General features: G+C 58.2%; 12 protein-coding genes across 12 annotated transcripts; 8 read left to right on the top strand and 4 right to left on the bottom strand.

Annotated features, from left to right (window-relative positions):
- Positions 1–255: 255 nt before the first annotated feature.
- JDV02_001857 (uncharacterized protein) lies at positions 256–594 on the top strand (the record flags this gene model as incomplete). Its single annotated transcript, XM_047982827.1, has 1 exon — positions 256–594. The coding sequence occupies one exon, from the start codon at positions 256–258 to the stop codon at positions 592–594; it is 339 nt and encodes a 112-aa protein (XP_047838795.1).
- Positions 595–1,609: 1,015 nt separating this feature from the next.
- On the top strand, positions 1,610–3,544 carry STE2 (pheromone alpha factor receptor; the record flags this gene model as incomplete). The annotated part of the gene is made up of 2 exons (XM_047982826.1): positions 1,610–2,417; positions 2,577–3,544. 2 exons carry the CDS (start codon positions 1,610–1,612, stop codon positions 3,542–3,544), a joined length of 1,776 nt encoding a protein of 591 aa, XP_047838794.1.
- Positions 3,545–4,128: 584 nt separating this feature from the next.
- JDV02_001855 (uncharacterized protein) lies at positions 4,129–6,223 on the bottom strand (the record flags this gene model as incomplete). The annotated part of the gene is made up of 2 exons (XM_047982825.1): positions 4,129–5,627; positions 5,686–6,223. 2 exons carry the CDS (start codon positions 6,221–6,223, stop codon positions 4,129–4,131), a joined length of 2,037 nt encoding a protein of 678 aa, XP_047838793.1.
- Positions 6,224–6,603: 380 nt separating this feature from the next.
- Positions 6,604–6,923, bottom strand: JDV02_001854 (uncharacterized protein; the record flags this gene model as incomplete). The annotated part of the gene is made up of 3 exons (XM_047982824.1): positions 6,604–6,610; positions 6,669–6,718; positions 6,795–6,923. 3 exons carry the CDS (start codon positions 6,921–6,923, stop codon positions 6,604–6,606), a joined length of 186 nt encoding a protein of 61 aa, XP_047838792.1.
- A 684-nt stretch (positions 6,924–7,607) lies between these two features.
- JDV02_001853 (uncharacterized protein) lies at positions 7,608–8,504 on the top strand (the record flags this gene model as incomplete). Its single annotated transcript, XM_047982823.1, has 2 exons — positions 7,608–7,926; positions 7,993–8,504. 2 exons carry the CDS (start codon positions 7,608–7,610, stop codon positions 8,502–8,504), a joined length of 831 nt encoding a protein of 276 aa, XP_047838791.1.
- Positions 8,505–9,110: 606 nt separating this feature from the next.
- JDV02_001852 (uncharacterized protein) lies at positions 9,111–10,898 on the top strand (the record flags this gene model as incomplete). The annotated part of the gene is made up of 3 exons (XM_047982822.1): positions 9,111–9,329; positions 9,444–9,546; positions 9,625–10,898. The coding sequence occupies 3 exons, from the start codon at positions 9,111–9,113 to the stop codon at positions 10,896–10,898; spliced, it is 1,596 nt and encodes a 531-aa protein (XP_047838790.1).
- Positions 10,899–13,119: 2,221 nt separating this feature from the next.
- JDV02_001851 (uncharacterized protein) lies at positions 13,120–13,344 on the bottom strand (the record flags this gene model as incomplete). The annotated part of the gene is made up of 1 exon (XM_047982821.1): positions 13,120–13,344. The coding sequence occupies one exon, from the start codon at positions 13,342–13,344 to the stop codon at positions 13,120–13,122; it is 225 nt and encodes a 74-aa protein (XP_047838789.1).
- A 3,471-nt stretch (positions 13,345–16,815) lies between these two features.
- JDV02_001850 (Tripeptidyl-peptidase I) lies at positions 16,816–17,832 on the top strand (the record flags this gene model as incomplete). The annotated part of the gene is made up of 3 exons (XM_047982820.1): positions 16,816–17,033; positions 17,113–17,555; positions 17,639–17,832. The coding sequence occupies 3 exons, from the start codon at positions 16,816–16,818 to the stop codon at positions 17,830–17,832; spliced, it is 855 nt and encodes a 284-aa protein (XP_047838788.1).
- Positions 17,833–17,973: 141 nt separating this feature from the next.
- On the top strand, positions 17,974–19,073 carry JDV02_001849 (Tripeptidyl-peptidase I; the record flags this gene model as incomplete). Its single annotated transcript, XM_047982819.1, has 2 exons — positions 17,974–18,242; positions 18,323–19,073. The coding sequence occupies 2 exons, from the start codon at positions 17,974–17,976 to the stop codon at positions 19,071–19,073; spliced, it is 1,020 nt and encodes a 339-aa protein (XP_047838787.1).
- Positions 19,074–19,772: 699 nt separating this feature from the next.
- Positions 19,773–20,778, top strand: JDV02_001848 (uncharacterized protein). The gene is made up of 3 exons (XM_047982818.1): positions 19,773–20,001; positions 20,058–20,200; positions 20,270–20,778. The coding sequence occupies exons 1-3, from the start codon at positions 19,865–19,867 to the stop codon at positions 20,695–20,697; spliced, it is 708 nt and encodes a 235-aa protein (XP_047838786.1). The 5' UTR covers positions 19,773–19,864; the 3' UTR covers positions 20,698–20,778.
- JDV02_001847 (uncharacterized protein) lies at positions 20,748–22,025 on the bottom strand. The gene is made up of 2 exons (XM_047982817.1): positions 21,326–22,025; positions 20,748–21,223 (listed from the first exon to the last, which is right to left on the bottom strand). Exons 1-2 carry the CDS (start codon positions 21,836–21,838, stop codon positions 20,891–20,893), a joined length of 846 nt encoding a protein of 281 aa, XP_047838785.1. The 5' UTR covers positions 21,839–22,025; the 3' UTR covers positions 20,748–20,890.
- Positions 22,026–22,323: 298 nt separating this feature from the next.
- Positions 22,324–26,015, top strand: JDV02_001845 (putative NRPS-like protein biosynthetic cluster). The gene is made up of 3 exons (XM_047982816.1): positions 22,324–22,607; positions 22,695–22,902; positions 22,962–26,015. Exons 1-3 carry the CDS (start codon positions 22,427–22,429, stop codon positions 25,285–25,287), a joined length of 2,715 nt encoding a protein of 904 aa, XP_047838784.1. The 5' UTR covers positions 22,324–22,426; the 3' UTR covers positions 25,288–26,015.
- Positions 26,016–26,320: the final 305 nt, after the last annotated feature.

Here is a 26,320-nt window from a genome sequence, read left to right as displayed (position 1 = left end):
TTCCGACAGACTTGGGACCCGCCTTGACATGCATGTTGGGCACGGAAACGACGTTGAGGCGTCTGCGTGCGGCGCGCAGCTGGAGCATCGACACCATGTTTGTCTCGGGAACAATATCAAGGCCGGCGCCACGGCCCCACCAGAACAATGTCAAGGCCCGGCCGGGGGCCCCACAGCTCCGTGTAAGCCGCGCGACACGGACGGGACGGAGCAAGCAAAAAGCCCACAACACAGGGAGCAGCGAGCCAGCACACGATGCACAGCACAATACTTGCAGCAGTCCAGGGCAGGCGCACGCAGCAATCAAGCAGCGCATCGCAGCGCATCATCGCAGCAACGCTCGGCGGGCTTGGACTCACAGGCAGGCGGGCGCCGTCCTCGTCCTCCTCCGCCGCCTTCATCGCCCAGCGAAGCCCCTTCCTCGTTCGACGGCAAGGGCACGCACGGCGCCGGGGTGGCGTGTGTTTGTCTGTCTCTCTCAAGATTGCGTCTCACCGCTTGAGATATTGGATATTGGCCTTGGCTTCGTCTCGCCTGCTGTCGACCGGCTTCAGCTGCGGCTCATTCCGTGGTGCGGATGACGTTCTGGGATGAGACGATGCGCGTGTGTATACAAGTTTAAAAGAGACAAAGGGCCTCTAGCCAAACTTTGGAACCGGCAATCTACAGCCGCAAGCCAGTCTTGCAGCACTCGTGGTCCATGCAGGCAGCAGCTTAGCAGCAAAACGGTGAGAGGGCCAGAACAATCCATCCGGTACAATACGTGCTGGCCGGGCCACACGCATGCTCTCCACGAACCACGAAGCTCAAAACTCAACTCCAGACTGCAGCTCCTCTTTTTCCCCTCGTCTCTTCCCGTTTGCGCCAAGGGTTTCACACGTCGAAGAAGTCTTTTGCCTCATCCATCACCGGCTCTCGGCTCTTGCGCACCACACTCTTTCCCCCCTCCTTCATCTCCACCTCCACATCTCACTCAAGCATCACGAAACAACATCTGGCATCACACCACCATCAACCAACCTGCGGGCTCCCGACGGGAAGAAAGAGAGAGATACTTGCACAGCAACACTTGCCACGTTTCTTTTGGCCGATCCGGCGCCTCGAGGTGAACACCTTCGCCAACGCTCGTTGCCGTGTTACACCAGTCGTCGGACATCCGTTCGCTGGCGACCGAAAACGACAACAACGCCGTCAACACGAAAAGAAGAATCCACCCGCGCGCCAACGCGGACTCCTCAGGCTACGTACCCCCGTTCGCTTTGACCAGCGTGTAGCCATATCTACGGCACTCTGCCCGCACGGTGTGCCGCAGCGCCTTCGTCCCCTTTGTCCGAGACCGCCTCGAGACTCTCTCGCCGCACACGCGCTCATCACACATACACACGCAAACGCAGACAATCGGCAGGAACAGGGGCAGACGAGCGGTGCGCGCACCCGCATCTCGTCGCGGCGCAGATTGCTTGCTGCCTGCACTCAAGGCGACGACGACAAGACGATTCTCTGACTGTTGTGCCCGCGGTGAGGGCGCAGTAGCGCGAGAGCACGCCGCCCTCCTCGCTTCACTCCCCTCGCCTCACCGCATCTCTTCCGCCCAAGTTGCCACCGGATCATGTCGACGTCGCAACCTCCTCCTCCGGGCGGCGGCGGCGGCAACAATGCTGCTGCCGCGTTCGACCCGTACACGCAAAACGTCACGTTCCTCGGCCCCGACGGCGTGACGCCCATCGCGGTGCCCATCCCGGACATCAACGCCTTCAACGACACGACCGTCGCCGTCACCATCAACTACGCGATGCAGATGGGCTGCTGCCTCATCATGCTGCTCGTGCTCCTCACCATGACGCGCCCGCTCGGCAAGCTGCGGCGCGTGTCGTCGATGCTCTACGCCCTCGGCCTGGCCACGTGCATCGTCCGCAACGCCATCTTCGTCGCCTTCTTCCTCTCCCCGCTCAATCACTTCTACCAGAGCTTCGCAGGCGACTACAGTGACGTCCCGCGCACCTTCATCGCCAACAGCGTCGCCGGCACCGTCATGTCGTGCCTGCTCGTCCTCGTCGTCGAGGCCGCCCTCATGAACCAGGCGTGGACCACGGTCCGCCTCTGGGCCGAGCCCGTCCGCACCATCCTCGTTTTCGCCTCGGGCGTCGTCGTCGCCGTGGCCGTCGCCTTCCGCATCGGCTTCCTCATCGTCACGGCGCGCGCCAACGTCGAGCTCTTGCCCACGGAGCCCGGCGACGAGTGGGCCGTCCAGGGCTCGCTCATCACCCTCGCCGTCTCCGTCTTTTGGTTCTGCGCCCTCTTCAACCTCAAGCTCGTCAAGCACCTCGTCACCAATTGGGGGGTCCTGCCGTCGATGCGGACGCTCACCTCGATGGAGGTGCTCATCATGACCAATGGTGTCCTCATGATCATCCCAGGTACGTCGTACTCGTTCAGCCAGCACATTCATTCCACGCGTCTTCTCCCCCCTCGCAACACCCCCCCCTTTGTTTTGACAACAATACAATGAATGAATGCCAAGAACAATCCCAAGCCAGAAAAACAGTTCTGTTTTGCTGACCAGAGAGAACACTTAGCCATCTTCGCGGGCCTCGAATGGGGATCCTTCCAAAACTTCGAGTCCCAGTCCCTCGTCACCGCCTCCGTCATCATCCTCCTGCCGCTCGGCACCCTCATCGCCCAGCAGATATCCGGGCGCTCGCGGGCCGGCCGCCGCGGCGGTGGCGGTGGTGGTGGAGACGGAGACGGCAGCGGCGGCTACCCGGCCTGCAGTCGCAGCTCCTGTTCCTGCGGGTGCCATCGTAGTGCCGGCAGTGGCGGCAGCGGCGGCGGCACCAACGCCACGAGAGGAGGCGGAGGAGGCGGAACAGCCAGCAAGACGATGCGCACGTCCCGCAGCACCACCGGCATCGCTGTGAGTCGGACCGCTACGGCCGCTGATGGGAGGGACGGTGCGACATCTCCAAGCGCCGCCGCGGCGGCCATGACAACAACCGCAGAGGAGGCGACTCCGGCGGCGGTAGCAGCCCAGGACGAAAAGCTCACCTTCTTCTCCGCCCTTCGCCTCCACAGCCTCTCATCGTCCCTGCGTCTCAACCATCATCACCACCTCGCCTCCACAGCCACGAGCCCCACGACTAGCACCACCCTCTCCGCCCCCTCGCGACACGGCGGCCACGGCGGCGGCGGCGACGCGTCGCTCATCCCAAAGGCCGCCGAGGAGGAGCGCGGCGGAGCCCTCGACTGGTCCGACGTCCCTGCCCCCAGCCCCAGCGGCGGCCGCAGGGGCAGCAGCACCAGCACCACCACCGAGCAGGAAAGCGGCGGCGGCAGCGGCCATCAATATCATCATAATCACCACCAACACCAGCAACACCGGCAGCATCATCATCAGCCACCACTGGACCAGTTCGATATTGTGCTCCGGCAGATCGACTCCGAGACGGACCTGCCCGGCGGCGGCTTGTTCCACCCTTACCACCGGCGCGACAGCGGGTATCCGGGCGGCGAAGGCAAGGACAGAGACCTGGAAAAGGGTGTCTAGGACTTTGTCATGTATTCCCTGAGTGTGGGAGAGAGGTCCAGCCGTTGCGCAAGACTCCTCCCCCCTTTTGTTGGGCCATGGTGGGCAGGCAGGCGGAATCCACGCGATAACAGCAGCAGCGGCAGCGGCAGCAAGCAAGCAGGAAGCAGCAGCAGGAAACGGAGCTCGGCGTTCGGTAGCATTTCCCTCCCCTCCCCAGGCTCACGGGGACATGGGTTCTCCTTTGTTTGCCAGGCGGCGTCTTGGCTAGGAAGGCCTGGCATGCATGCCATGTTCTGCGCCTCTCATAATTAAACTACATGTACTCGTACCGACAGGTGAATACCACGCGTACCTGAGTGGACAGACGCCCTCGTCGACACAACTATATCGTGCAGTGAGTGCCCTTTCTGCAGACTCGCCCACGCCCAGAACCTGCCATCTACGCTGCCCCGCTCTCTCTGTCTCTCTCTCTCTCTCCCCCTCGCTTCGCCCGTCCCCCCTTGCCTACAACGACGACTTGCAAGAGTCCAGCCCAGCGCTGTCGGTCTCAAAGCGCATGCTTAGTCGCTCTGCTCTGCTTACTCGGTCTGATTGCGGCCCTTCTAGCCCGTCACCTTGTCCTTGCAGAGGCTTACCAGCCGCTTCACCTCGTTGGCCCTCACTGGCCTCGGCTGTTGCAGCGCGCACTGCACGCGTGCCACCATGGTCCCGGTCCCGCTGCTGCGCGACATCCAGCGTCGGCTCGACACGCGCCGTCCGGACTGCTGCGCTACCTGAGTCCAAGTCTCGGCCCTTTTCCCCCCTGCGTGTGTGCGACCCTCGGCAAGCCGCTTTCCGCTCCCCGGGCGAGGCTGTGCATAACTGTTCGTGCTGTGCAAAGATCCGTCCATGTCGGACAACCCACGATGTGCGGGCTCAATTCGGTCGTTAGATGCCGGTGCGGACGGCAGCCAGGGCGTGGGGTTGCACAAGTCGTCAGCAAAGTCGAACGCCACGGCATCCAGCAAGTTGGTCTGGGAAGCGCCCCGAAACGTCACCACCGACCCGTCGCTGGACAAGGAAGGTGACTGCTGCTCAATTCGATCCTTCTGTGATGCAGGTGGCATCCTCCCCGCATGGCTTCCTAGGCGCGCCCGTCTCCATGTCCCAGACAACTTTCTCAAAGCTGCTCCAACTCGATTGTCTGACGAACTCGGCCGCTTGAGCCCCTTTGTATCGTGAGTCGTGGATGCCGGAACCAGCAATCTTTCGGTAGACGACCCCAGCTCAGCGCCAAGGCCAAACGATTCGAAGAGGTCGATCCTGTCTCGTAGTTTTGGCTGCTGGGCCGTAGTTTCAATGTCGTGCGGCGGGTGCGTCCGCTTTTCATGCACCCGCACCTGCGCCCGCGGCTCACTGGCGGCCCAGAGGCCACCGTCAGAGTCTGGAGTGCTCCGGTATGAACCTCTTGTCCCGACTAGCTGTCGTGGCACCATGGCCGGATCCTGTCTGATCTTCCCCGGGGACGGAGCCGACGTAGACTGGATGGACGCATGGAATCTCTTCTGCAGGCTCGCAATTGTGGGCGAATGGGCCCTGACGGCCCTCAGCGTCGGGGTGGCCGCCAATACACCATGGTGGAGTTTGCGGGCAGTGTCTCCGGCCGGCGTCTTTACGATCGCAGTGTTGCACTCTCTTGGCGTGGGCTTCAATGTGCCAACGGCTGCCTTTCCCGAGCACCGGGTCGGGGTCTCAGGCCTCTCGCGTCTGGCTCCTGAAGGCCACCGCAGTGCCTTGCCTGCCGCGCCTTGGTCCATCGGCTGATCCGGAAGCCTTGAGGCTAAGCCCGGGGCCGCGCCTCTGCTGGATGAGCAAGCATCGTCAATCAGCCCAGTTGTCGAGCTCACGCTTAGACTGTCCGGCAGCGAGGAATGCATGCTCGCCGCGGTATCGCGCTCCGCCAATCTGTATACACTGGCCGCCGCCGGAGTGTCATAAAGCACCGTAGAGTTCGATCTCGCGCTGGGCGACGGCGAGACGGTTCGCAAAGTCTGCCGCGTGCATGTGGCAGGCAAACCCGCCTTGGTGTCTTTTGGTGGACGGTGGACAGACGTTAAATTGGCTGTCGACGTCAGTCAGCTGTGCTGTCGGCAGTCCAGATGATCAATCCACGGCCTCACATGGGACGCTTCCAGGCTGCGATGCTTCAAAGAATCTCCGCCGCTCTGCCACCATGGACGTGCGTTCGACTCCGGATGCTCCGTCTTTGGCGGGCGAGGAGACAACGGCAGTCTGTCCCAACGCGGCATGTCGTGGTAGCGACAGCCCAAAGTCGACCACCGTGTCCTTCATCGCCGGGAATGACCAAGTAGACTCGGACTGGGCCCCCGAAGCGAATGGATTCGATTCACCAGCCGCGTGGGCAGATGTCGGAGCCGTGAGACTTGCTGGCAATTCCACGTAGCCAACAGACTGACGGAGCCTGTCCGGTTCTTTAAGGGACTCGTACTTGGCGATAAGACGAGACAGACGACGCTCTCGACTACTTGTACGATCGCTGGATGCGCTGTCGATGTCGGGGCAGCGCCCTGCCATGCATTCGTGGCCCAAACGCGGTCGGGCGTCGGCCATGTTGGGCGGAATGGCACAAGGTTGGAGGGTTGCGTTGGCCAAGGACCAGATCTGTGTCCTCATCCAACTTGGATTTGGGGGGAACATGGTCCTGCACCCATCGCTCTTTCCGTTAGAGAGACGGCAGGGTCGTGAGGCAAGTCCCTAGCGGCGGGGTCAATCCCCCTCAAAAACCCAACAGTCGTCTTGCCGAGCCTAACAAGACAGGACTCGATCACACGGAGCTGGTATTTCGGTGGCGATTGATATCATTCGTCTATTGCAGCCAGCCATTGCCATCCGTGGCACACTTGCTCCTGGGCCGATATTTCCCTGAGTCGAGCCCGGTCGCCCAGCGCTCTCTCAGCGCGTCCGACTCCTCCTGCTATAGCGTACACATCGTCTCGGCTAATATACACATGACAAGCCGCTCGCTCGTAGGCCGGCGATGGCGCATCTCGATTGTTGTTGATGGGATGAGAGATCAATTACTGGCTGTTGAAGGTCTGTCAGCTGGTCGTCGTGTGGCTTCGGACAAGCCGGAACTACTCACGGGGGCAGGAGTAGCTCGCCCCAAGAGCTGGAGAGGAAGGTGACGGCGGCCTGTGGGAAGACGTCAGTCACGGTTCGAGTCGCACGTCAACCACTTCGGGCAGCGACATGATGGTCACAGACGTACCCCGAAGACGGCAATGCTGCGGACGACGGCGGCGTTTTCCGACGACGTGAGAGTCTCGTAGGTCGAAGCGACGAAGCCCTTGGGAGCGCGGCGCGAAGGCCCGTCGACGTACATGCGCTTGGGAGGCATCGTGGATGTTTGTGGGTGAGGGTGGATTGGTGTGGTTTGGTGGTGACGGAAGAAGGTTGGCGACCCGGTTGATGATAACGAGGCTAAAAATTTCGAGGTTCCGACCGTGGAGCACTAACGCGGAGACACCGGCGTAATGTGTGGAGACGTTAGCGGTCGATGTGACTTCCTGTCGCCGATGTTTGGTTGGGCCTCCACTACTGCCTGTCGTGTCTGAGTCCACACGCCGCTCAAAGGCAACGACTTCGACTTGCTCGACGCCCGATAGAACCCGACCATACCTTTCCTCGGTACCAGATCGCTTGTCTAAAGCACGCATGATACACGACGGACAAAGTTGCTGGCTTTTCGTACCTTGCTCTGCGTCAACCCTTGGCTGGGCCTTCAGACAGTGCGAGATCGCGGGGACATAACCGCTATTGGCACTGTACGGCCATGCACGCGGCAAAAGGCGCCGACGGGATGGTGATGATGTTGATGCATCGCGTCAACATGATAGCGCAAGCCGCAGAGCATCCAACAACATAGTCGCGGTCCGAGTCTCTAATACCGATTGCGTGTCTTCCTCGGAACAGTCAATCAACCGCCAGCTGCAGCAACACGACAATCGCCGCGCCAGCCGACGGCACTCAACTGATCACCTCGCCCGTCTCACCCTCACAAGCTCTTCATAATCTGCCACCCATGGCTGGCCAAGCCACAAGTCCGGAGCCGGGCGGCTTCTTCCACCACACGGGGCTGCCCTCGCCGGCTCCATCTTCTGCGTCCTCGCGAGCGACTGGTAACCTCCCGCACCCCCGCGGACGCGCCCTCGCACCCGGCTCCAACAAGGAGGACATGGTCCGTCGCTATGTCGAGGACCGCCTGCTCAATGCCTCCAGGCGCTACGTCAAGAAATTTGGCAGTAATGACGGAAATGACACGGTCGTGGGCTTCACCAGCGCCAGCGAGGTATGCAAGGAACTCGACGGGCTAGTCAACATCTTGTGGCGGTCCGGCACGCGTGAGTAGTGATCGCACTGGGCAGAACCTGTCGCTGTCGGGACCCGACTAACGCTGCGCTCGTCAGCGAGTCTCCAGATCCCGTTCCTGCTCAAGCTGGCCAGCGACTTCACGCAGTACGTCAGGTCCTTTCCGCCCGCGCCCCGCGCCACATTCGCCCTGCTTGGAAAGCTGGATCATTGTTTTGCGAGCCTGCTTGGTGGCCAAGACATTGACTCCGGCGAGCCGCTTCCCGGCTTCGAGAACGGTCTGCGCGCGGGCATGACAGTTACGGACATGGTGCGGTGCCGCAGCCTGGTGGAGCAGACACGCATGCTCATGGTCGAGCTGATGAGCCAGGGCGCGGAGGAGGAGGAGGAGGAGGAGGAGGACGACGACGACGAGTCTGACAGCGAAAACGCCACCGAAGACGATAAATTGGGGGACAGGCAAGCGGTAGCGTGGGATATTGATGAAGAGAGGCTGCACATGGACGCGGCGAGGGTCTATGAGCAGACCATTGTCAAGCTCGGCGACCGCTTGGGAGAGCCGCTCGTGGGCGAAAATGCGCCGGCCAACGATGTCGTCTGGGACATATAATGGCTTTCCGGACCTCGGACCTCGAGAAACGCGCGGCGGAACGATGGAGATGCCCCTTGCGTTCACGCAGACTGATACGGCGTAACTCGTTGACCTGCAGTCGTGTCCGTCCTGCCCGGTGACCGTTTTGGATGCGTACGCCAACCGTGCGTAGCGCCAGCCATGTCCCGAGTCACACGAAAGTCGACTAGTTTTACGCGCGCACGACGATGTATATGATGCTACTAAAGCTCGACGGCAATACACGGACGCATTGCAACCCTGCGTCAGTCGACCGACAGATGTTGAGATTCTCCGGCGCACTATCCGCGGCGGACGGAGCCTTTGCTCCTGGTGCGGTTCGGCGGGACTGGTGCTCGATACGATCAAGAAGCTGCAGGGCGAGACTATGTACAAATCACTTGGTGTCGCAGAACAATACGACATCGGATTCGACATGGCTTGTCAGAGGCTTACTGATGTCATAATTTGACAGGCCCGCGCGTGAATAAAGGCACCAGCCCGTCGGCCAGCCCGTCGCCTCCCCCAGCCAAACACCCCGTGCTGTTGCCAATTCCTATCCCTGCCCTCCTCTTCCTTTGCCTTCACAAATAGCGTTCGGGTCCCATGACTGCCAAAGAAGGGACCGCTGGACGCGCCGAAGGGCCTCCTGCGGGCGGGGATGAGGTGGTGGTTGCCGAAAAATACGCAGACGAAACGCTGCGCATCGTGGAGGAGCATGGCGCGCGGGTTGGCCCGCTGACTCCAGACGCCGAAAAGGCGCTGCGTCGCAAGACGTACTGGCATGTCTTGGGCGTGCTCTGGACTATCAACTCTGTCTTGATTGTACGTTGCTACCCCCTTCGAGCTCCCTTGGCGGATGGTGGGCGGCGGCGGCAACGGGGATTTGGATGATGACAAGGACGATGACGACGCCGCCCTGCTTACAAGGCCGCATAGGTGGACAAGTCGACGCTCGGCTACGCGGCCATCCTGGGCCTCTTTGAAGAAACGGGCATCAGCAAGGCTGAGTATAACAACCTGGGCACTTTCTTTTACGTCGGTAAGCCGCCGGCCGACTCACGCTCTAAGCCGCACTGCGTTCAACCGCCTGCTTACACGTCGTACTTACTAACTATAGGCTACCTCGCGGCGCAGTGGCCCGGCCACTACGCCATGCAGCGGCTCCCGCTGGGCAAGTTCGTGGCCGGCCTCGTCTTTACATGGGGCGCCACGGTCCTGCTGCACTGCGCCACCACTGGGTACGCGGGGCTCGCGGTGCTGCGCGTCGTGCTTGGCGCGAGCGAGTCCGTCGTCGTGCCGGCCATGGAGATGACGATTGGCATGTTCTTCAACCGCAGAGAGCAGTCGTTTCTACAGCCCTTGTTTTGGGTCACCGCTGCCGCCGGTCCCGTGTGCGCCGCCTTCATCTCGTACGGGCTGCTATGGAGCCGAAGCAGAGAGGTCCTCCCCTGGAAGCTCATCATGATCGTGACAGGTGGCGTCTCGGTGTTGCTGTCCGTCGTGGTGTGGTTCCGCTACCCCGACAACCCCGGCACCGCCCGGTTCCTCACTCTCGACGAAAAGGTGCACACGATCCGCCGTGTTCAGGAGTCCAGCCAGAGCTCCATCGAGCAGAAGCAATTCAAGGTCGCGCAGTTTCGCGAGACGCTGCGTGATCCCGTTTCATGGCTATTTTGCCTGCAGTCCTTCACCTCCATGATATCCAACAATCTCACGTTAGGGCAGCAGAACCTCATCACCAAGGCGCTGGGCATCACAAGCCTGGGCTCGACGCTCGTGGCCGCCGCGGGAAGCAGCTTCGGCGTAGGCACATATCTCGTTGGTGCCATTGCCCTCTACCGGTGGCCCTCAAATCTCGCGCTCCACAGCTTCGTCTGGAGCATTCCGTCCATCGCAGGGGGCATCGGCATGGTCGCCATCAGCTGGAACCACCAGCTTGCCTTGTTGGCATGTCTGCTCTTGGCGGGACACGCCAACGGCAACACGTACAGCATCGCCTTGGGGTGGACCACGTCCTCTGCCGCCGGCTACACCAAGAAGCTGACGCGAAACATGATGTTCATGCTCGGGTACAGCGTTGGGAACCTTGTCGCGCCTCAGCTATGGGTTCCGCGGGACGCACCCCGGTACTACGGAGCTTGGATTGCGCAGATTGTTGTCAGCTGGATCGGCACGCCGTTGGTGCTCTTCGTGATCCATATCATCTTGAAGAGGAGGAACGCCGCGCGAAGGGCGTGGGCCGCGGGCCTGACCGAGGCGGAGCGACGCAAGCACGAGTTTGGCGAGGTCGAACACGTCGACGAAGCGGGCGTCGTGGTGCGCAGCGAGGTCCGCATCGCGATGCTGGACCTGACCGACATGGAGAATCCCTTTTTCATCTATCCGATTTAGCTGGGGGTCGCTGGCGCAAAGGCTAGGGGCCCTCAGCTAGCCCACTGCACTACACATACACCAGGCACGATGCAAAGCACCGCTGATGCTTGTGACATCAAAGCATGCGCTGAACTGGCCGGGAGGCGAGACGAGATCCTCTTCTCACCACCAGCTAGCGATAGACAGCTCCTTGTGTATATATCTAGCAATGCTAGGCCCTCCAAGTCTCGCTCTCGCTCGCGCAATACGGCATCGGTCCCATGGCTCCAAGATGGGCTGGCAGACTTGTTCTCCTTGTATCGGACAATTGGCGGTAAGACTGTGTGATCCCTACCCCACCACGCCGTCGCCGCGTCGACGATCTGCGAGAAGTCGGGCCTCTCAGTGGGGGCCGTAGCAGTTCAGTCAGGTCCACGTAGATGACGCCCTTGTCGCGCTCGTTGGCCGTGTCGATGACATCGGAGAAAGCCCGAACCCTTTGCGCTCGAGCGACCGCAGCCGGACGGCCTGAATGGTGAGGCCTGCACCGTCTATGAGGTCCTGCGCGCTTTGTTTCTGTCGCCCGTAATATTGAGGTCGCGAGCGCAGGTATGTTTACCGCCTGAAAGGGTCACGCTCAACGGCTGCGGGCGGTCATCTCGACTTGGCGGAACTCCCCCGGGTCCTGCCTCAAGTTGGCCGTTTTCAAGGTATCAATCGGCTGACGGGCCGTGCAGCACCAACAAGAGTTGAATCTGCAAGCCCTAATAAGTCTAAAATCTGAGTAGGCATGCTATTCGGCATGTTTCTGTATTTAGATGAAACGGGAGCGTTGACATGAGATATACGAGCATCAGGGGGGGCGAGTTATCTGATTCAGCCCTGCTCTTTTGTTTCTTGTGATGTTTTGCCTCGTATCTGCCGTCCGCCCGTCGGCAGCTATCAAACGCCAATGCGACCACCGAGGGAAGCCGTACGATTCAATCAAGACCCGTGGTCACGTTGGCTCCGATACCGCATGGCGGCCCCGGCGCGCGTTTAGCATGCGGCAGGCAGCCAGGGCGGGGGAGGAGGGGCCGTACATTATTTGGAACGAAATTCGAAGTAAATGTCCGCTGAACTGTAGTTGCGTTTCCGCCTCTGAAGTACTAAATATATTAATAAGTAAGGCTAGGCATTTGACTTGTCCTTGCCGCCATCCGAGCGTTTACGAAACAGAAAACGCCCAGCCCTCGCCACCAATCGCACATGGTTTAGGATGAGGATCTTATCGAAGATGTATAATCATGTTAGCCTAGAGGGTGTGGCTGCTTTAAATAGTGTATGAAGTTGGCTTATTATTGCCAAGTCAGTCAGGAGGAAACGATAGATAAAGGGCTCCTCCATTTACGCTCTTGTATTTTTTGTCTGGCACAGCGACTTTCTATCATCACTTAGGAAAAAAAGGAAGAAGATTCTTCGCTAACGCTGATTCAACAATTTTTATTTCATCGCTTACATTTTCTCGCACAAAAAAGCAGATATGCGGCCTCTCTTCGCGGTCATCCTGGGAATAATCGTGTCTCTTGTCTCGGGCGAGTACCAGGACCCGGCTAACCGGACATGGGCGAGCAACTGCGAAAATCTAAGCAAAGAATGCGAAAAAGTCACCATCAAAGACGACCGAAATGGCCTGATAAGGTTCTTCAGAGACAAGGCCACGAAGCTCCCCATGGACGCCAAATTCGAGTCCGGGAAGCCATTCATATGCTACACAGTCGGCACAGGCACGGGTAGATTTTGCCTCTTCTTCGAAAACATAAGGGACGACAAAAGATTGGTACCCAAGTCTCAGGACGTTCGGCAAGCGATATCGGTCCTTGAAAACCGCCTCCGAGGGGACAAAAGATGCTATAACAAGTGTGGTGTGATGTGGCGTTATCATTGGGCACCTGGCCAAAGGCTCAAGTTAGACTATTTCAAAGACGAAGCATGTGTCGGTATCTGCATATAGCAGCCGATCAGGCGAGTGGGAAGTTGGGGTGCGCGACGGTACTCTGGGTGCATGGGCTATTCTGGTACTAGTGAATATTTCAGTTGGGAGTCTACGTCATAAATTCCAAGATGTTTTGTTAATGGTGCTATACGCCTCGTCTATCGAGGAGTCTCGTGGTACACATGCAGCGAAACCATAGACCTTGACGGACCTGAGGGGATCAAAAGTTTGCCAAACCCCGATACCACACCTGGGGACCCTCTTGGTGGGGTAGATTGCCCAGCTTCACTGAATCATGGAGGTCTTGCTGATTACGCCCCTGTCCAGTTCTTTCCCTGGTCTGGCCACAGTCCCGTCTTTCTGTATCCGCCCAAGGCCTTTAGCAGACACGAGTGCGACTGTCGCTGCGTACAGGCCCGCCTTGTCTACATCGATAGAGACTTTGCCCGCGTTAATGCCTTCGAGGGCATAAAACTGCTTCCCTAGAAGCCCAATCGTGGCGTAGAGCATGGCGGACGTTATGATGGACATGAGCGGGCGGTTCTGGGATGACGAGCAGACTTACGAGGGCTTGTGACTTCAACGAGCCTGCCCCACAGAACAGGATTCACCATGCGACGGGTAGTAACAATGCTGAGATGACTCGGCAAGGCGAGAATTCGGCAATATTTGCTCTAGTGAAGAGGATTCGATAGCATCTGAGGTCGAGGACATCACAGCAGGTTGTAGGGCTCGCAGTGAAACTGACGTGACCACCGATGGCGTAGGCCCACGAACGGTATGACGAACGAGCCGGCCGAGAGTGTCATTGACAGGCACAGCCGTAGCATACAGTACCGCCATGTTCGATCTTTTGCAAATACCCGCTGTGGGTATCCTGTCCCCGTTCCTTGGAACCCGGAGGGTCAAGTGGGACAGTTCGCACCCTGAGCTCAGTCACCTGGTCATCGTGGAAAGTTCGCGGGCGTGTTCCCTACCGGCTCATCAGCTATACACGTATATAAAGTCCGAGTAGTTCGTACGCACAAGGTGATGATACCGCGGCCGTGCCGCCGACCTCGGTTCGTCCCTCATCAACTCACCCTTTTGCCGCGCCTCGCGACAGCGCGCGAACACACTTTAAGGTATATATGCTGCAGTATCGCGGTCGGGATTGAGGAATGTATCGTCTCTTTATATAGATGTGTCGCAGGCACAATCGTGTTACGGGGTCAAGTCCTCTGGATGGCCCCCGTTGCACCAGCAGCCTTCATCGCACCCGGCTCTAGACCCTAACGGTGCAGCCCAGCGTAGGTGTCGTTGGCATGGGCCCCAACGCATAGAAGAAGCCCACAGAGCATCTTCAGGCGATATGGCCTTCCATCAAGACCCCTGGGCTCCCCCTCAACGCGTCGCTGTTCAATTACCAATTCGTGGGGGCCAGCTTGGGGAGGCGCTATGCAGGTGTCGACTTTGTGCAAGAGTTCAGTGTTTGTTTCCATGCCCGGTTATGGACGCCTGCTGGGCCTGATGCCGCTGCGGCCCGGTGGGGGACAATGTGGCACTATAGGCCCGACTTGGCAGGTCGTCGAGGTGTAAAATAGAGAAACGCGTGACTGTAAGTAGTGCTACTCTCAAGTATATTGCATGATAGTGTTGTTCTCCTTCTCTGTCTGTGCTTTTCTCTCCTTTCCTCTTCATCACCGAGACCTCATCTCGCTATATGCTCTCACATATACTTCCTTGAACTTATTGCGTTATATACGACCAGTAATGCATAAAATATAATTCTAGTAAGCCGAGACTGCCTCGTAAGTGATCTTTCATTCGTGAATAATAACTTCGTATGAGTCATTTTCCGTGCGCCTCGATGTCCACGGAAGTTTCCCTTTGCAGCTTCGATTCGCATAAGGCTTTGCCAGTGAAATGGTGACTCCTGGTGTTGTCGTGGTAGGCGTACCAAAAATGACGGCTGTATCGGGGTGTTTGGAGCAGTCCCCTACCCGAGTTTGGAAGTTCTCGACAAAGCCTGAGAACTTCGACTCCATGCCCTTGACATCATGGGTTTCAATTGTTCCTATGTGCCATTCTTGCTCAGAGTTCGTGTCAATGAGCGTGCCGATATAGGTAGATGGGCCAGATAAGGCAATGCGCAAGTTGTATGTAGTGTCATACGTCGCAGCCACGTCGATTGAGCAGCTTACCCCATACGAGTTCGCATCCGAACCCGCATGGCAGTTACGATCGGATGTAGTTGAATCCTTTAAAAAGCTCGAGAACACGGCATGAATAATGCTTCGTCCATGCTTATCCTGGCGCGGTTGCAAGCCCGTGTATAAGCAGTTTGCTCCCCCGTTAGGGTTACCGACGTGGCGAAAGCCGACAGCCTGTTCGAAGTAATATGCTTTCTCATGAGGCGCTTTCGGCATAGAAATTGGAAAGCTGATATCCTGCAGTCCAGTGGCGGGTAGGTTCTTGGCTTTCCATTTGATGAGAACCAGATGCTCAGTGCAGACGAGTAGTGGCATGAGTGCCAGAAAGCATAAGACTTGACGCAACATGATGGGCAGAAGCTGAGGAGAGAATAATATTTCCTGATAGGAATCCAGTGCGCGAAAATGACAAGAGAATGCATAGTCAAATGCACCTGAACATATATATAATTACTCTGCTTGCTCTACTGTACGTGACTCACCTATAACGACATTGAGAATCTGCACGTGGAACAATTGACTACTATAAAGATTGCGATTAGCGTTATCAAGGCATAATAGGCTGCAAGAGTAATTAGCTCGGAGACACTAGATGTAAAGGTGGCGCAATATACGACACCTGTTGCATGTTGACCGCAGAGACCCATCACATGCAGGCAGCTCACTATAGGGGTCAGGTGATATGGGACTGAATGGACCATAAGAGTATAGAGGAGATGATTAGGTACGTTAACGAGAATATGACTAGTATAAGTGTGTTCCCGGCAGAAGGAGTCTGTCAATAGTGTAGGATAGGCGCTAGTATCCACGCCGCTTATATAACTTCTATCACTAGCTGATGACGGACAGGCATTTCTATAGTTGATATAAGGTAAAATTTACGGTAATTTAATATGAAATACGTACGTACTTATCTGGTCAGGTGTCCTAGCATCAACATTAATGCATGGCATGACGGCGGCCAACTTCCCGAGAGGCTTTTCGCGGCCACCACATGGTGTATCGATTGGCAAAAAGACTTTCTCTCTTTCTCGGCAGTTAATGGTAAGAGCACTCCCGTTACCTCATTCCACGTGAGCAGCGCGCATCACACCGCCCAGCACCAACACGGCACATACGTACAGTATAGCGGGGGCGGGTGCCTGTTGCTGAGTGTGTCGCATGCACTCTCTCGACTTGCCATTTTGGAAGCAGCTTCCGTGCGAGAAAGCCGATTGCCCGGCCCGGCAAGGGATCTTTTACGCGAGCTATCGTGTACAGTACTGTATAGTTTCCGTTGGTGCGGTCCCGATGGAGACCAACGCTCACCCGAACAAGCCAGTGAGGTCGCGGTTAGGTATGATAGAGGCTGCTCTGCCCTCTGCTGGTTGGACCCCCCCCCCCCCCCCTACGTCTTGTCGCGGGGCATTGGCTCTTGCGGCTTGCCTGTGCAGGTATAGTCCGCATATAAAAGCGGCGACACCACCAACAAAGGGGTGCGTTGGGAGACAACAAGATTGTCCAGGTCCGCCTCATCACACTGCATGTTCAAGGGTCAGACGTTCGCTCACAGCGTACCAACGAACATGGCACAAGCGGAAGCTCCAAATAAAATAGGCAGGTCGCTCAACGAATTTATGTACATTGGGGCTCTGGGCCGAGTACGTAGAAACAAGATGGCCACCGCCGCGCGATTATGCCACTGTCGGTCGTGAGGTTTATAAATTGGTGAAGTGTGGACAGCCCGTGTGATTCATTGAGGAGTAGCAAAAGCGCTCCGTTACTGTGAGCTCCAACAAGACTCGACGCCATGATGCGCAACTTGGTTCTTCTCAGCGCGCTATCTGCCTGCGTGCTGAGTGCACCCGCCTCGTATGGACCACACGTGCTGCACCAAAAGCGAAGTGAGGAATGGCACTACGATGCGTGGGTCAAACGAGAGGCCGCGGACCCTACCACCAAGGTCCCGGTCAGCATCGCCCTCAAGCAGCGCAACCTGGAGCGGGGAATGGACCTCCTCATGGAAGTGTATGTATTGCGGCAGCCCACCAGATGGCTACACGGAAAAGGCACCTCATGCTGACGAGGGCTGTTGCCGCTTTTGTAGGTCCGATCCGACTCACGGGTCGGGCAAATATGGCCAGTGGTACACGCGCGAACAGATTATGGACCTTTTTGCACCGTCGGATGACTCGGTCGCTGCGGTGAAGGATTGGCTTGTTCGCTCCGGGGTGGCCAAAAGTTCCATCGTCGTGCCCAAGACCAAGGGCTGGGTCCATTTCGACTCGACCGTTGGTCAACTTGAGTCGCTCACCCAGGCCGACTACCATATATACAGCCACGTATCGACCCGTGACGAGGATCACATTGGCACCGAAGAGTACTCCCTACCGAAAGCAGTCCAGGAACACGTCGACTTCATCGTGCCGGGCACCGCCTTCGGGCGGCTCGGCTCTGGAAAGGGTCTGCATCGTCGGAAGAGCAGCAGAGGTCCGGGCGGTTCGCCGATAGAGATGCCGATGCCGCCAGAGATTGAAATGACTAATCCCGGTACGTAATGCTACATATTCTCCAGAATAGCACTTCATAAGGGCATGGCTAACTAATGATCTCTCTGAATCACCACCTTGTAGGCGACTGCTCCCGCAAAATTACGCCTGAATGCCTGCGGGCCATGTACAAGATCCCCATGGGGAAGACGGCGCATCCAAACAACAGGCTTGGCATCTTCGAGAGCGAGGGTCAGCTCTATGGGCAAACTGATATGAATCGATTTCTGGAGACGCTCGCCCCATATGTTCCACAGAACTTTACCCCAGATATCTAGGAGATAGACGGCACTCCTGCGACATCGAAGAACCCTCTTGTTGTAAGTGGCACTCACTCATCATGCACTTTCCCCACACGTTGGGGACTGCCCAAATGTCGCAGAGTCTAATTCGGGCTGGAAAAGGCCGGTGGCGAGACTATGCTAGACTTTGAGATGGCCGTGCCTCTCATCTACCCGCAGAACACCGTCTTATACATGGTCCCCGATTCCGGTCCCAATAAACCAGGCATCTGGAACCCCTTCCTGGACGCGCTAGATGCCAGCTATTGTAATTACAGCGCGCACGGCTACACGGGAGATACGCCAGAGATTGACGGGACTTTTTCTCGGCAAGATTGCGGCACCGTTCCGCGGACAAACGTCATCTCCATCTCATACGGCTCGACGGAGCCTTGGTACCCGGCAAAGTAATCCTTTCAACCTATCCGTTCCCTCGTGCGTGTTGGAGTAAAATACACGTAGTAGTTACTGACCGACATTTCTTTAGGTATCTGATGAGACAGTGCGACGAGTGGATGAAGCTGGCGCTCCAGGGCACGACCATACTGGTAGCGAGCGGCGACGATGGCGTGGCGGATCCCTCGCGGGAGTGCATGGGGGCAAACCACACCATCTTCATGCCGGACTCGACATGCGACTGTCCTTACATAACGGCCGTCGGAAGCACCTACTTGCCGCTACACAGGCGCCCGGGAAACGATGAAGTAGCGACTGATGTGTTCTCCTCTGGCGGCGGATTTAGCAACATCTACACGACGCCGAGGTACCAGAGCAAAGCCGTACGGCACTACCTCACCAAGTATCCGCCGTCTTTCCCGTCTTATAGGACTTCCAACGGCCGCGTGCCGCAGGATGGCGGTGTTTTCAACCGCAATGGCCGTGCGTATCCGGACCTCTCTGCGGCTGGGCTGAATGGGCAGGTTATAAGGCGTGGAAAGTGGGTGCTGTCCGGAGGGACGTCCATGTCCGCGCCCATCATCGGTGCCATCTTTACCCTCATCAACGAGGATCGACTTACTGCTGGCAAGACCCCGATCGGCTTCGTCAATCCCGTGCTGTACCAGAACCCGGACATGTTCAATGACATTCTGGTGGGGTCGCAGGCGCGCGGCGGGCCGACAGACAAGGGGTGCGGCGACAATGGAGGGTTCCGCTGTCAGGAGGGCTGGGATCCCGTCACGGGCATGGGGACGCCCGATTACAAGGCGATGCACGAGGTGTTCATGCGACTTCCGTAATTGACCTCGTGCCTGTGGTGTGGTCAGAGCGGAACATGTAGCACTACTGGGTTGGGCGAAGTTGTCTGGATGGTAGGAGGTTACGGCTGACGATGTAGCGCGTATCAATGAAGAGACTTTATGCCTAGCATTTCGGCTCCTCCGGCTGGTACATTCACTTCTTCTTGCCCATGTAGCCTCAGTGGCTCAAGGCCTCTTTCGTCATCCCGAACGCGTCATCCTAGGTCTCTTGTCGCGTCGCTGCTTGACCTGTACACAGCGACGTTGATCGAAGATGGTCTCACCGCGTCAGGCACCAGCGCCCGGTCACAAGCTGCAACTGACACAACATGTCAAATTATATCTGGTGCGAGGCAGGCGGCTGGGCTGCCTCTGAGGGATGCCCGGTGATGACACCAATTGAGGCTCAGCCTCCATCGGGCAACACTTAGGTTCGTCCGTTGTCGTCCGGTCGGGAACCAAGCCAATTGCAACCTCAATCTCACGTTCGACGACCCCACATCACCAACACTCTCGAGCTACACTGCCTTGACCATGAGACGGACAATTGCGCTCGAGATATTCGCACCGAGAGAGATTTGGAATTCGCCATAGTCTTGAGTCTTAGTCTAGAAGGCTTCATGGAGAATGGCTTGCAAGCCAGTATATATATCGTCCCGGCTCCCGTGGACGGAATATGAACACACTTTACCATCACATCTTCTCAACAAACACATCAGACTCCGCGGCGTTCAACAAAGTATCACTCAACCTTGGGCTTTGAAGTAGAAGTAAAAAATACAACAACAAACATGGGTGCCAAATTTGTCTCTTTCATCTCTTCGGCCATTTTGGCCTTTTCTTCTCTGGCAGCGGCTGCTCCTCAGCATAGGGACAACGGGTCTACATCCAGGCTCAGCCTCACCGCACAACTGCAACTTGCGGATACGTAAGTCGCTGCTTGGCTTTAGTTCTAATAAGTGATGCAGCTAACCTATCCCAAAGCGCGGCTCAGCGTTATAGTCTCCTTCCGGATGACAAGAATTTCACCTTTTCCTTCAACCAGAGCGAAGCTCCGTTCGCCAATCGCCAGTCTTTCCCTGCTCTGGTTGGCACTGGCGGCAGCATGGCCATTGCGGAATTTCCTCGTAAGCAAACGAACGCCCGCAGGCCCATGAAATGAGCTTTGTGCATTTTTTGCTGATACGCGCCGACAGCATGCAGCATTGGCTTTCTTCACCTCCATCCTCGCGCCGCCGAACTCTTCGTTGTGGTCTCCGGCCACGTCCACACCGAAATGGTCCCCGAGGCAGGCGTCGTGGATGGCTCCGGCAAGCAGCGCGTCATTCGTACCGAGCTGGGCCCAAAGCAGATGACGTTCTTCCCGATGGGCTCGTTCCACACGCAGGTGAATCCAGAGTGTGAGCCGGCAATGGCCATGGCATCCTTTCCTTCAGAGGACAGCGGCGCCAGTGCAGTCGTGGGCCAGACTTTTGCTCTGAACGACAACATCATCGAATCTGCTTTCGGCCAGAGCATTCAGGGACAGGACATTGACAAAGTGCGACATGCTCTTCCTCAGGGGATGGTTACCAAGGTGGAGTCGTGCCTGGCCAAGTGCGGTCTGAAGAAGCGGGCTCTTTGAAGAGCCTACGAACGGCCGCAGCCCACAACACCAATCCATGGATCGCCTGATGGGACAAATATATATATATATATAGTGGTGAACGCTAGACTGTTTCTATAGCAATCGAGATTGTCAAGTGCGCCCTCTCGGTCGTCTTATGAGAGTGAATTAACTATTCGCGTTGCATCGGGGTTCTTGCATCGCTGGCACATCAATTGTCGACGGCTTGCACGATGGCGCCCGCGGGACCCTGGTCAAGGCCGTCCAGAGCAGCCATGTCCTCGTCGCTGAGTGAGAAGCCGAAGACGTTGGCATTCGCGGCTATGCGCTCCGGTGTGTCGCTCTTGGGTAGGGGCACCCATCCCTTTTGGAGGCTGTAGCGGACCAGAACCTGGTTAGGAGAGACGGAATGCTTCTCGGCTATCTTGAAGAGTGTCGGGTCGTCGGCTTTCAAGTTGCGCACGAGGGGGGCGTATGCCTCGACAACGATGCCGTGATTGTGGCAATATTCGACGATTTCTCGTTGCTGCATCCAGGGGTGGAGCTTGATGGTGATACGATAAGTGTCAGTTATGATACAGAAGAACATGGACTCGCCAGCTTGGGTGGGCAACTGATGAAGGAGGGGCTCGGCGGTCTTGCACACCTCAATCTGGTTCACGTGCGGTGGCCACACTGTAGCAAACTCCTTGAGCTCCTCGATGTGCTTGATCCCAAAATTGCTCACGCCGATGCTCCTCGCCTTTCCCGACTCGTACAGCTTCTCGAGTGCCTGCCACATAATCTTCCTCTTCACAGCGCCCGAGTTGGGGCTATGGATGAGGAACAGGTCGACGTAACCGCTATCCGGGTCGAGCTTTGCGACGCTGTCAAGGCATTTTCTCAGCGTCGCCTCGACCGAGTCCTCGGCCACGAGCACCTTTGTCGTAATGAAGACGTGCTCGCGCGGCATGGCCGAGCGCTGTACCGCCTGCCCGACCTGCGTCTCGTTGCCGTAGAATTGCGCCGTGTCGATGTGGCGGTATCCGACGTCGAGGGCGGTGTCGCAGGACCGGGCGCACACGGCCTCGGGGGACTTGTACACGCCGAAGCCGAGCTGCGGGATCTTGACCGAGTTGGTCATGGTGAGCGTGTCTTGGAGGGTTCGCTTGGAGGACATGATTGTGGCGTGGAGGGATGATTAGGGATGATGGAGATGTGTTGACTGCCTGCGCGCCGAATTGGAGGGTGAAAGCAGGAAACACATCTTGTGTGTCGCTTCACGAAGACCCGGCCTCACAATTGAACTGCTGCCGACGTGCAATTTGCCTGTGTTATTATTGGGTCCAGATGAAGATGAGCTAACAGAACACAGCGCGCGCGCGCTCGCGGGCCATCGATGATGCTTGCCATCAAGCTCCATGCAGCTTTTGTGCGGGGCGGCAAGTTGCAACCGGCAGTCATACAAAGCCTAAAGCTTGGTCAATGACGCCACCACCTATCACGCTCCAACGGCTTCTCGAGGTGTGTATGGAACGGAACGGGGCAGATGGAACGCGTCAATGACTTCATACCCCAAAGGTGACAAGCAGCGATGAGCGGTGAATGCAAGCTATCGTTTGGTGGGAACATGTGTGTGTCCAGGAACATATACTCCGCTTGCCAGCAGATCTGAGTAATATCCACGCGATCGTTCCTTTAAAGAACCATCGCTGCCAACACCAGGCCACAGGGCGCGCCGAAAAGAAGAAGTCTGACGCGAGCCTCCATGGAGCCCGCGAAGCCAAACTACTTCACCTGCACGCTCGGCGAGGCAGCCCTGGCAGAGTGCCATGGTGACGCGGGGCCGCCATTCTCGTCCATCATCGACGTGGTGGACCAGCAGGCACAGCGCCGCCCCGACGAACCAGCCGTTGGGTTTGCCAGGTTTCACAACGGCGTACAACAAGGTGCGTTATAAGCAATCCGGGCGTGTTCTACAGTCCCTGTCCAAAAAAAAAAAAAAAGCTGATCTGAGCCGCCGCCCGTCTGCGTAGCATCACCATCATCGTCAACCGACGGCCCAGTGACATATGGGGACCTGCACCGGCTATCGTTGGGCGCGGCCCGCGCGCTCACGACTAGCATTGGCGAGAGGGTGAAGACGGCGGGGGAAGTTGTGGGATTGCTCTGTGGGAGCAGCCTCGAGTTTGTCTTGACGTGGCTCGGGTTGATGCGGCTGGGCCATCCCGTCTTGCTCCTCGCGCAAGTCTTGAAACCGGAAGACGAACAGCACGTGCACTTTCGACTAACATTGACTTCAGTCCACAGCTAGAGCCCCGGGCCATTAAACACTTGTGCCACCAGCTCGACGCGCGCATTCTGGTCCGCGATGACCTACATGAGGCGACGGCGGCCAAGATTGGTAGTAGCGGGATCGAGGTCCTTGGAGTTCCCCCATACCACCCCAACGGCTACTCTTCTTCCAGCGGTGTGTCCCCGATGATGCAGAGCGCGGCGCTGGCCGAACCGGCCTTTTACTTCCACACGTCGGGCACCTCCAGCGGCCTGGCGTCGCCGGTGCCGCAGAGACACTCCATGGCGGGAGCCCTCCCGCGCCTCCACGAACCAGCTTGCCAGTCGGCGACTTTCTCGACAACGCCGCTGTATCATGGCGGCCTTGCGGACTGTCTCAGAGCCTGGGCGAGCGGGGCGATGATATGGCTCTTTCCCGACGGCGAATGCCCATTGACGGCCCGGAACATCACGCAGGCTGTCGACTCGGCGCGCCGGAAGAGTGTCGTCCCCGTGACGCTGTTCTCTTCGGTCCCCTATGTCCTCGAGATGCTTGCCGAGGACGCAGACGGCCTCCGCCTCCTCGCGTCCATGGACCTGGTCGGCGTCGGCGGCGCGGCCCTGTCGGTCGCCATCGGGGACAAGCTCGTGCGCTCGGGCGTCAATCTGCTGTCGCGCTTCGGCAGCGCCGAGTGTGGCTTCTTGCTCTCGTCGCATCGCGAGTACACGGCGGACAAGGAATGGGACTATCTCCGGGTCCGGGTGGATGCCGACTACCTGCGCTTCGAGCCCCGGGAGAGCGACGGCCTGTGGGAACTCATCGTCCAGCCACGATGGCCGTTTAGGAGTAAGACGAATCGAGAGGACGGCTCGTACGCTACGTCTGACCTCTTCGAGCGGCATCCGCACAATGCAAACGCCTGGCGGTACCACAGCCGGGCAGACGCCCAGATCACCCTCGCCAACGGCAAGAAGTTCGACCCCTCGCCGATGGAAGCGGGAATGCAGTCCGCGACGCCGCTCTTGCGCGAGGTATATGTCTTCGGATCGGGCGAGCCGTGCGCGGGAGCCTTGCTGTTTCCCCAGTCGGGCGCTACCTCGCAGTCTGTCCTGTTGGCCGCAGTTCGTGATGCGACTCGCTGCCTCAATGCCGGCGTTCCCGGGCACGCACGAATCGAGGAGTCAATGCTGGTCGTGGTGCCGAGCGCTGACGGGGAGAACCAGCAGGTGCCCAAGAGCAGCAAGGGCTCGTTCTTGCGCCATCAAGCCAATGTCAAGTTTGCGGCTCTCATAGAGGGCGCGTATGCGGCTTTGCCAGCTGAGCAGGCGGCCGCATCGCCGGTGCATGTCCAAGATGGCGACCTGCTGTCTGTTGTAGCCGACTGTTTCCATCGTGTCATGCACCGTTCTGTCGACCCCGACAGGGACTTGTACCAGCAAGGCGTGGATTCAATCGCCTGCATTCAGATCCGGAAGCTGATGGAGGCGAAGAAGCTGGTGCCGTCGCAGCACGCCGCGCTCCCTCTCAACGTCATCTACGACCAGGGCACAGTCACTGGCTTGGTTGCACATCTGCAGCGTCTTCGTCATGAAGACCAGCCGGGCGATAGGGCGGGAGACGACGACGACGGCGACCAGCTGTTGTGCATGATGAAGTCGCTTGCGAGTCGGCATAGGTTGGCACCCAACGTCCTCCGTAGCTCAGCAGCGTACATGTCGTCGCGAGACTCCTCCGCCAATGCCGTCTTGCTAACCGGAGCGACTGGCTTTCTCGGGGCACATCTTCTTGCCCTTTTGCGTCAGCGGCAGGACGTGGCCAGGATCTACTGCCTTGTCAGAGCATCGACCAAGCACGAGGCGCGCGACAGGGTGTCTGCATGCCAGGTGCACCGTGGCTTTCCTACCCTGCCGCCGCCGCGGGGTGCTGATGATGATGATGATGAGCAGCCCGGCGCACATTGCCAGCAGGTGGTTTGCCTGCCGTTCGACTTGGCGAAGCCACATCTGGGACTGGCAGCGGGAGACACGCAAATGATGCTCAAGGAGGTCACGCTCATCCTCCACAGCGCCTGGCCGGTCAACTTCAACCTACCTCTGACATCGTTTGGGGATCAGCTCTCGTGTCTTTCGGAGCTGCTGGCGCTGGCGGTCCAGAGCCATGCGCGCTTCTGTTTCGTCAGCTCCGTGGCGGCGGTGAGCTCGACGGACGCGTCTCACATCGCGGAAACGATCTCCAACGACCCATTGCACGCAGCGCCCCTGGGATACGCCAGATCCAAATGGGTTGCGGAAAGGATGTGCGCGGAAGCGAACTGCATGCTGGCCCAACAACAACAACAACAACAACAACAATAACAACAAACATCCATCAGCAAAGAGCAGCATCTGCCACCACCACCACCACCACCAGCAGGGCCGATAGCATCGGTCATCCGAATCGGCCAACTATGCGGCGACAGCGCCACGGGCGCCTGGAACCGCAGCGAGGCGTATCCGCTCATGCTCTCGGCTTCGAGCGCTGTGGGATGTCTGCCCGACCTGCCGCACGAGGGCACGGGCTGGCTGCCCGTCGACGTTGCAGCGCGGGCCGTCTTGGAGATTGTGCTGAAAGACCCGCCGGTGCAAGAGAGAGGCTGTCGTCCTTGCGACACGCCCGAAACTCGTGGTGGTGGCGAGGAGGAGGAGGAGATGATGATAGAAGGGAGCAGCGAATCGTCAACGCCCGTGTACCACGTCGCCAACCCGCACGCTTCCACGCCGTGGCGTGACATGTTGCGCTGGATTGCTGGTGACGCGACAGAGGCAGCACCATCACCAGGCCTGGCCGTGGTCTCGCCCGAGACCTGGCTTGACCGGCTTGAGAGGGACTTGCCCACAGGACACCCAGCGCACGGCTTGGTGGGCTTTTGGAAGCAGGCGTTTGTTGGCAGCGGCAGGGTCCCCCCTGGTGGTCAGAAGCTGCCGCCAACGCTCGAGGTTGGGCGGGCTCGGCAGGCGGCTACAGAGAGCATGGGCGCTGTGGCTCCCCTGAGCAGGGAGACGACGCTACGGCTGTGGAGCTGGATTCATGGAAACGTTGCGGCCTGAATAATAAACTCTGCTGGTGCGAGCGGATGTTATCATTAGCGTAGTTCTCGCCTCAAGCTCTTGTCGCCCAGGCTCAGTGGCAGCGCCCGTGATCTCGCCTTGCCTCGCCTCGCTACCAGACAGTGAGTGACACGGCATCCCCCGGAGACACGCATGGGTTCGCTTTCAGCGGTGTAAACTGTGGCATTACGTTATTAGCCCGCTTTGATCTGACGTGAGCACTAGCCGTCTGTGATGAGAAAAAGAAAAGAAGCCAAACTTCCCATCGGAGGCGTATGGCGGCTCACAGCCAACAAACTCA

This window comes from Purpureocillium takamizusanense, chromosome 2 (assembly GCF_022605165.1).
Source record: "Purpureocillium takamizusanense chromosome 2, complete sequence".
Classification (NCBI taxonomy): domain Eukaryota; kingdom Fungi; phylum Ascomycota; class Sordariomycetes; order Hypocreales; family Ophiocordycipitaceae; genus Purpureocillium; species Purpureocillium takamizusanense.
Note: the sequence above shows the minus strand (reverse complement) of the source record. Positions and strands in the feature narration are given on the sequence as shown.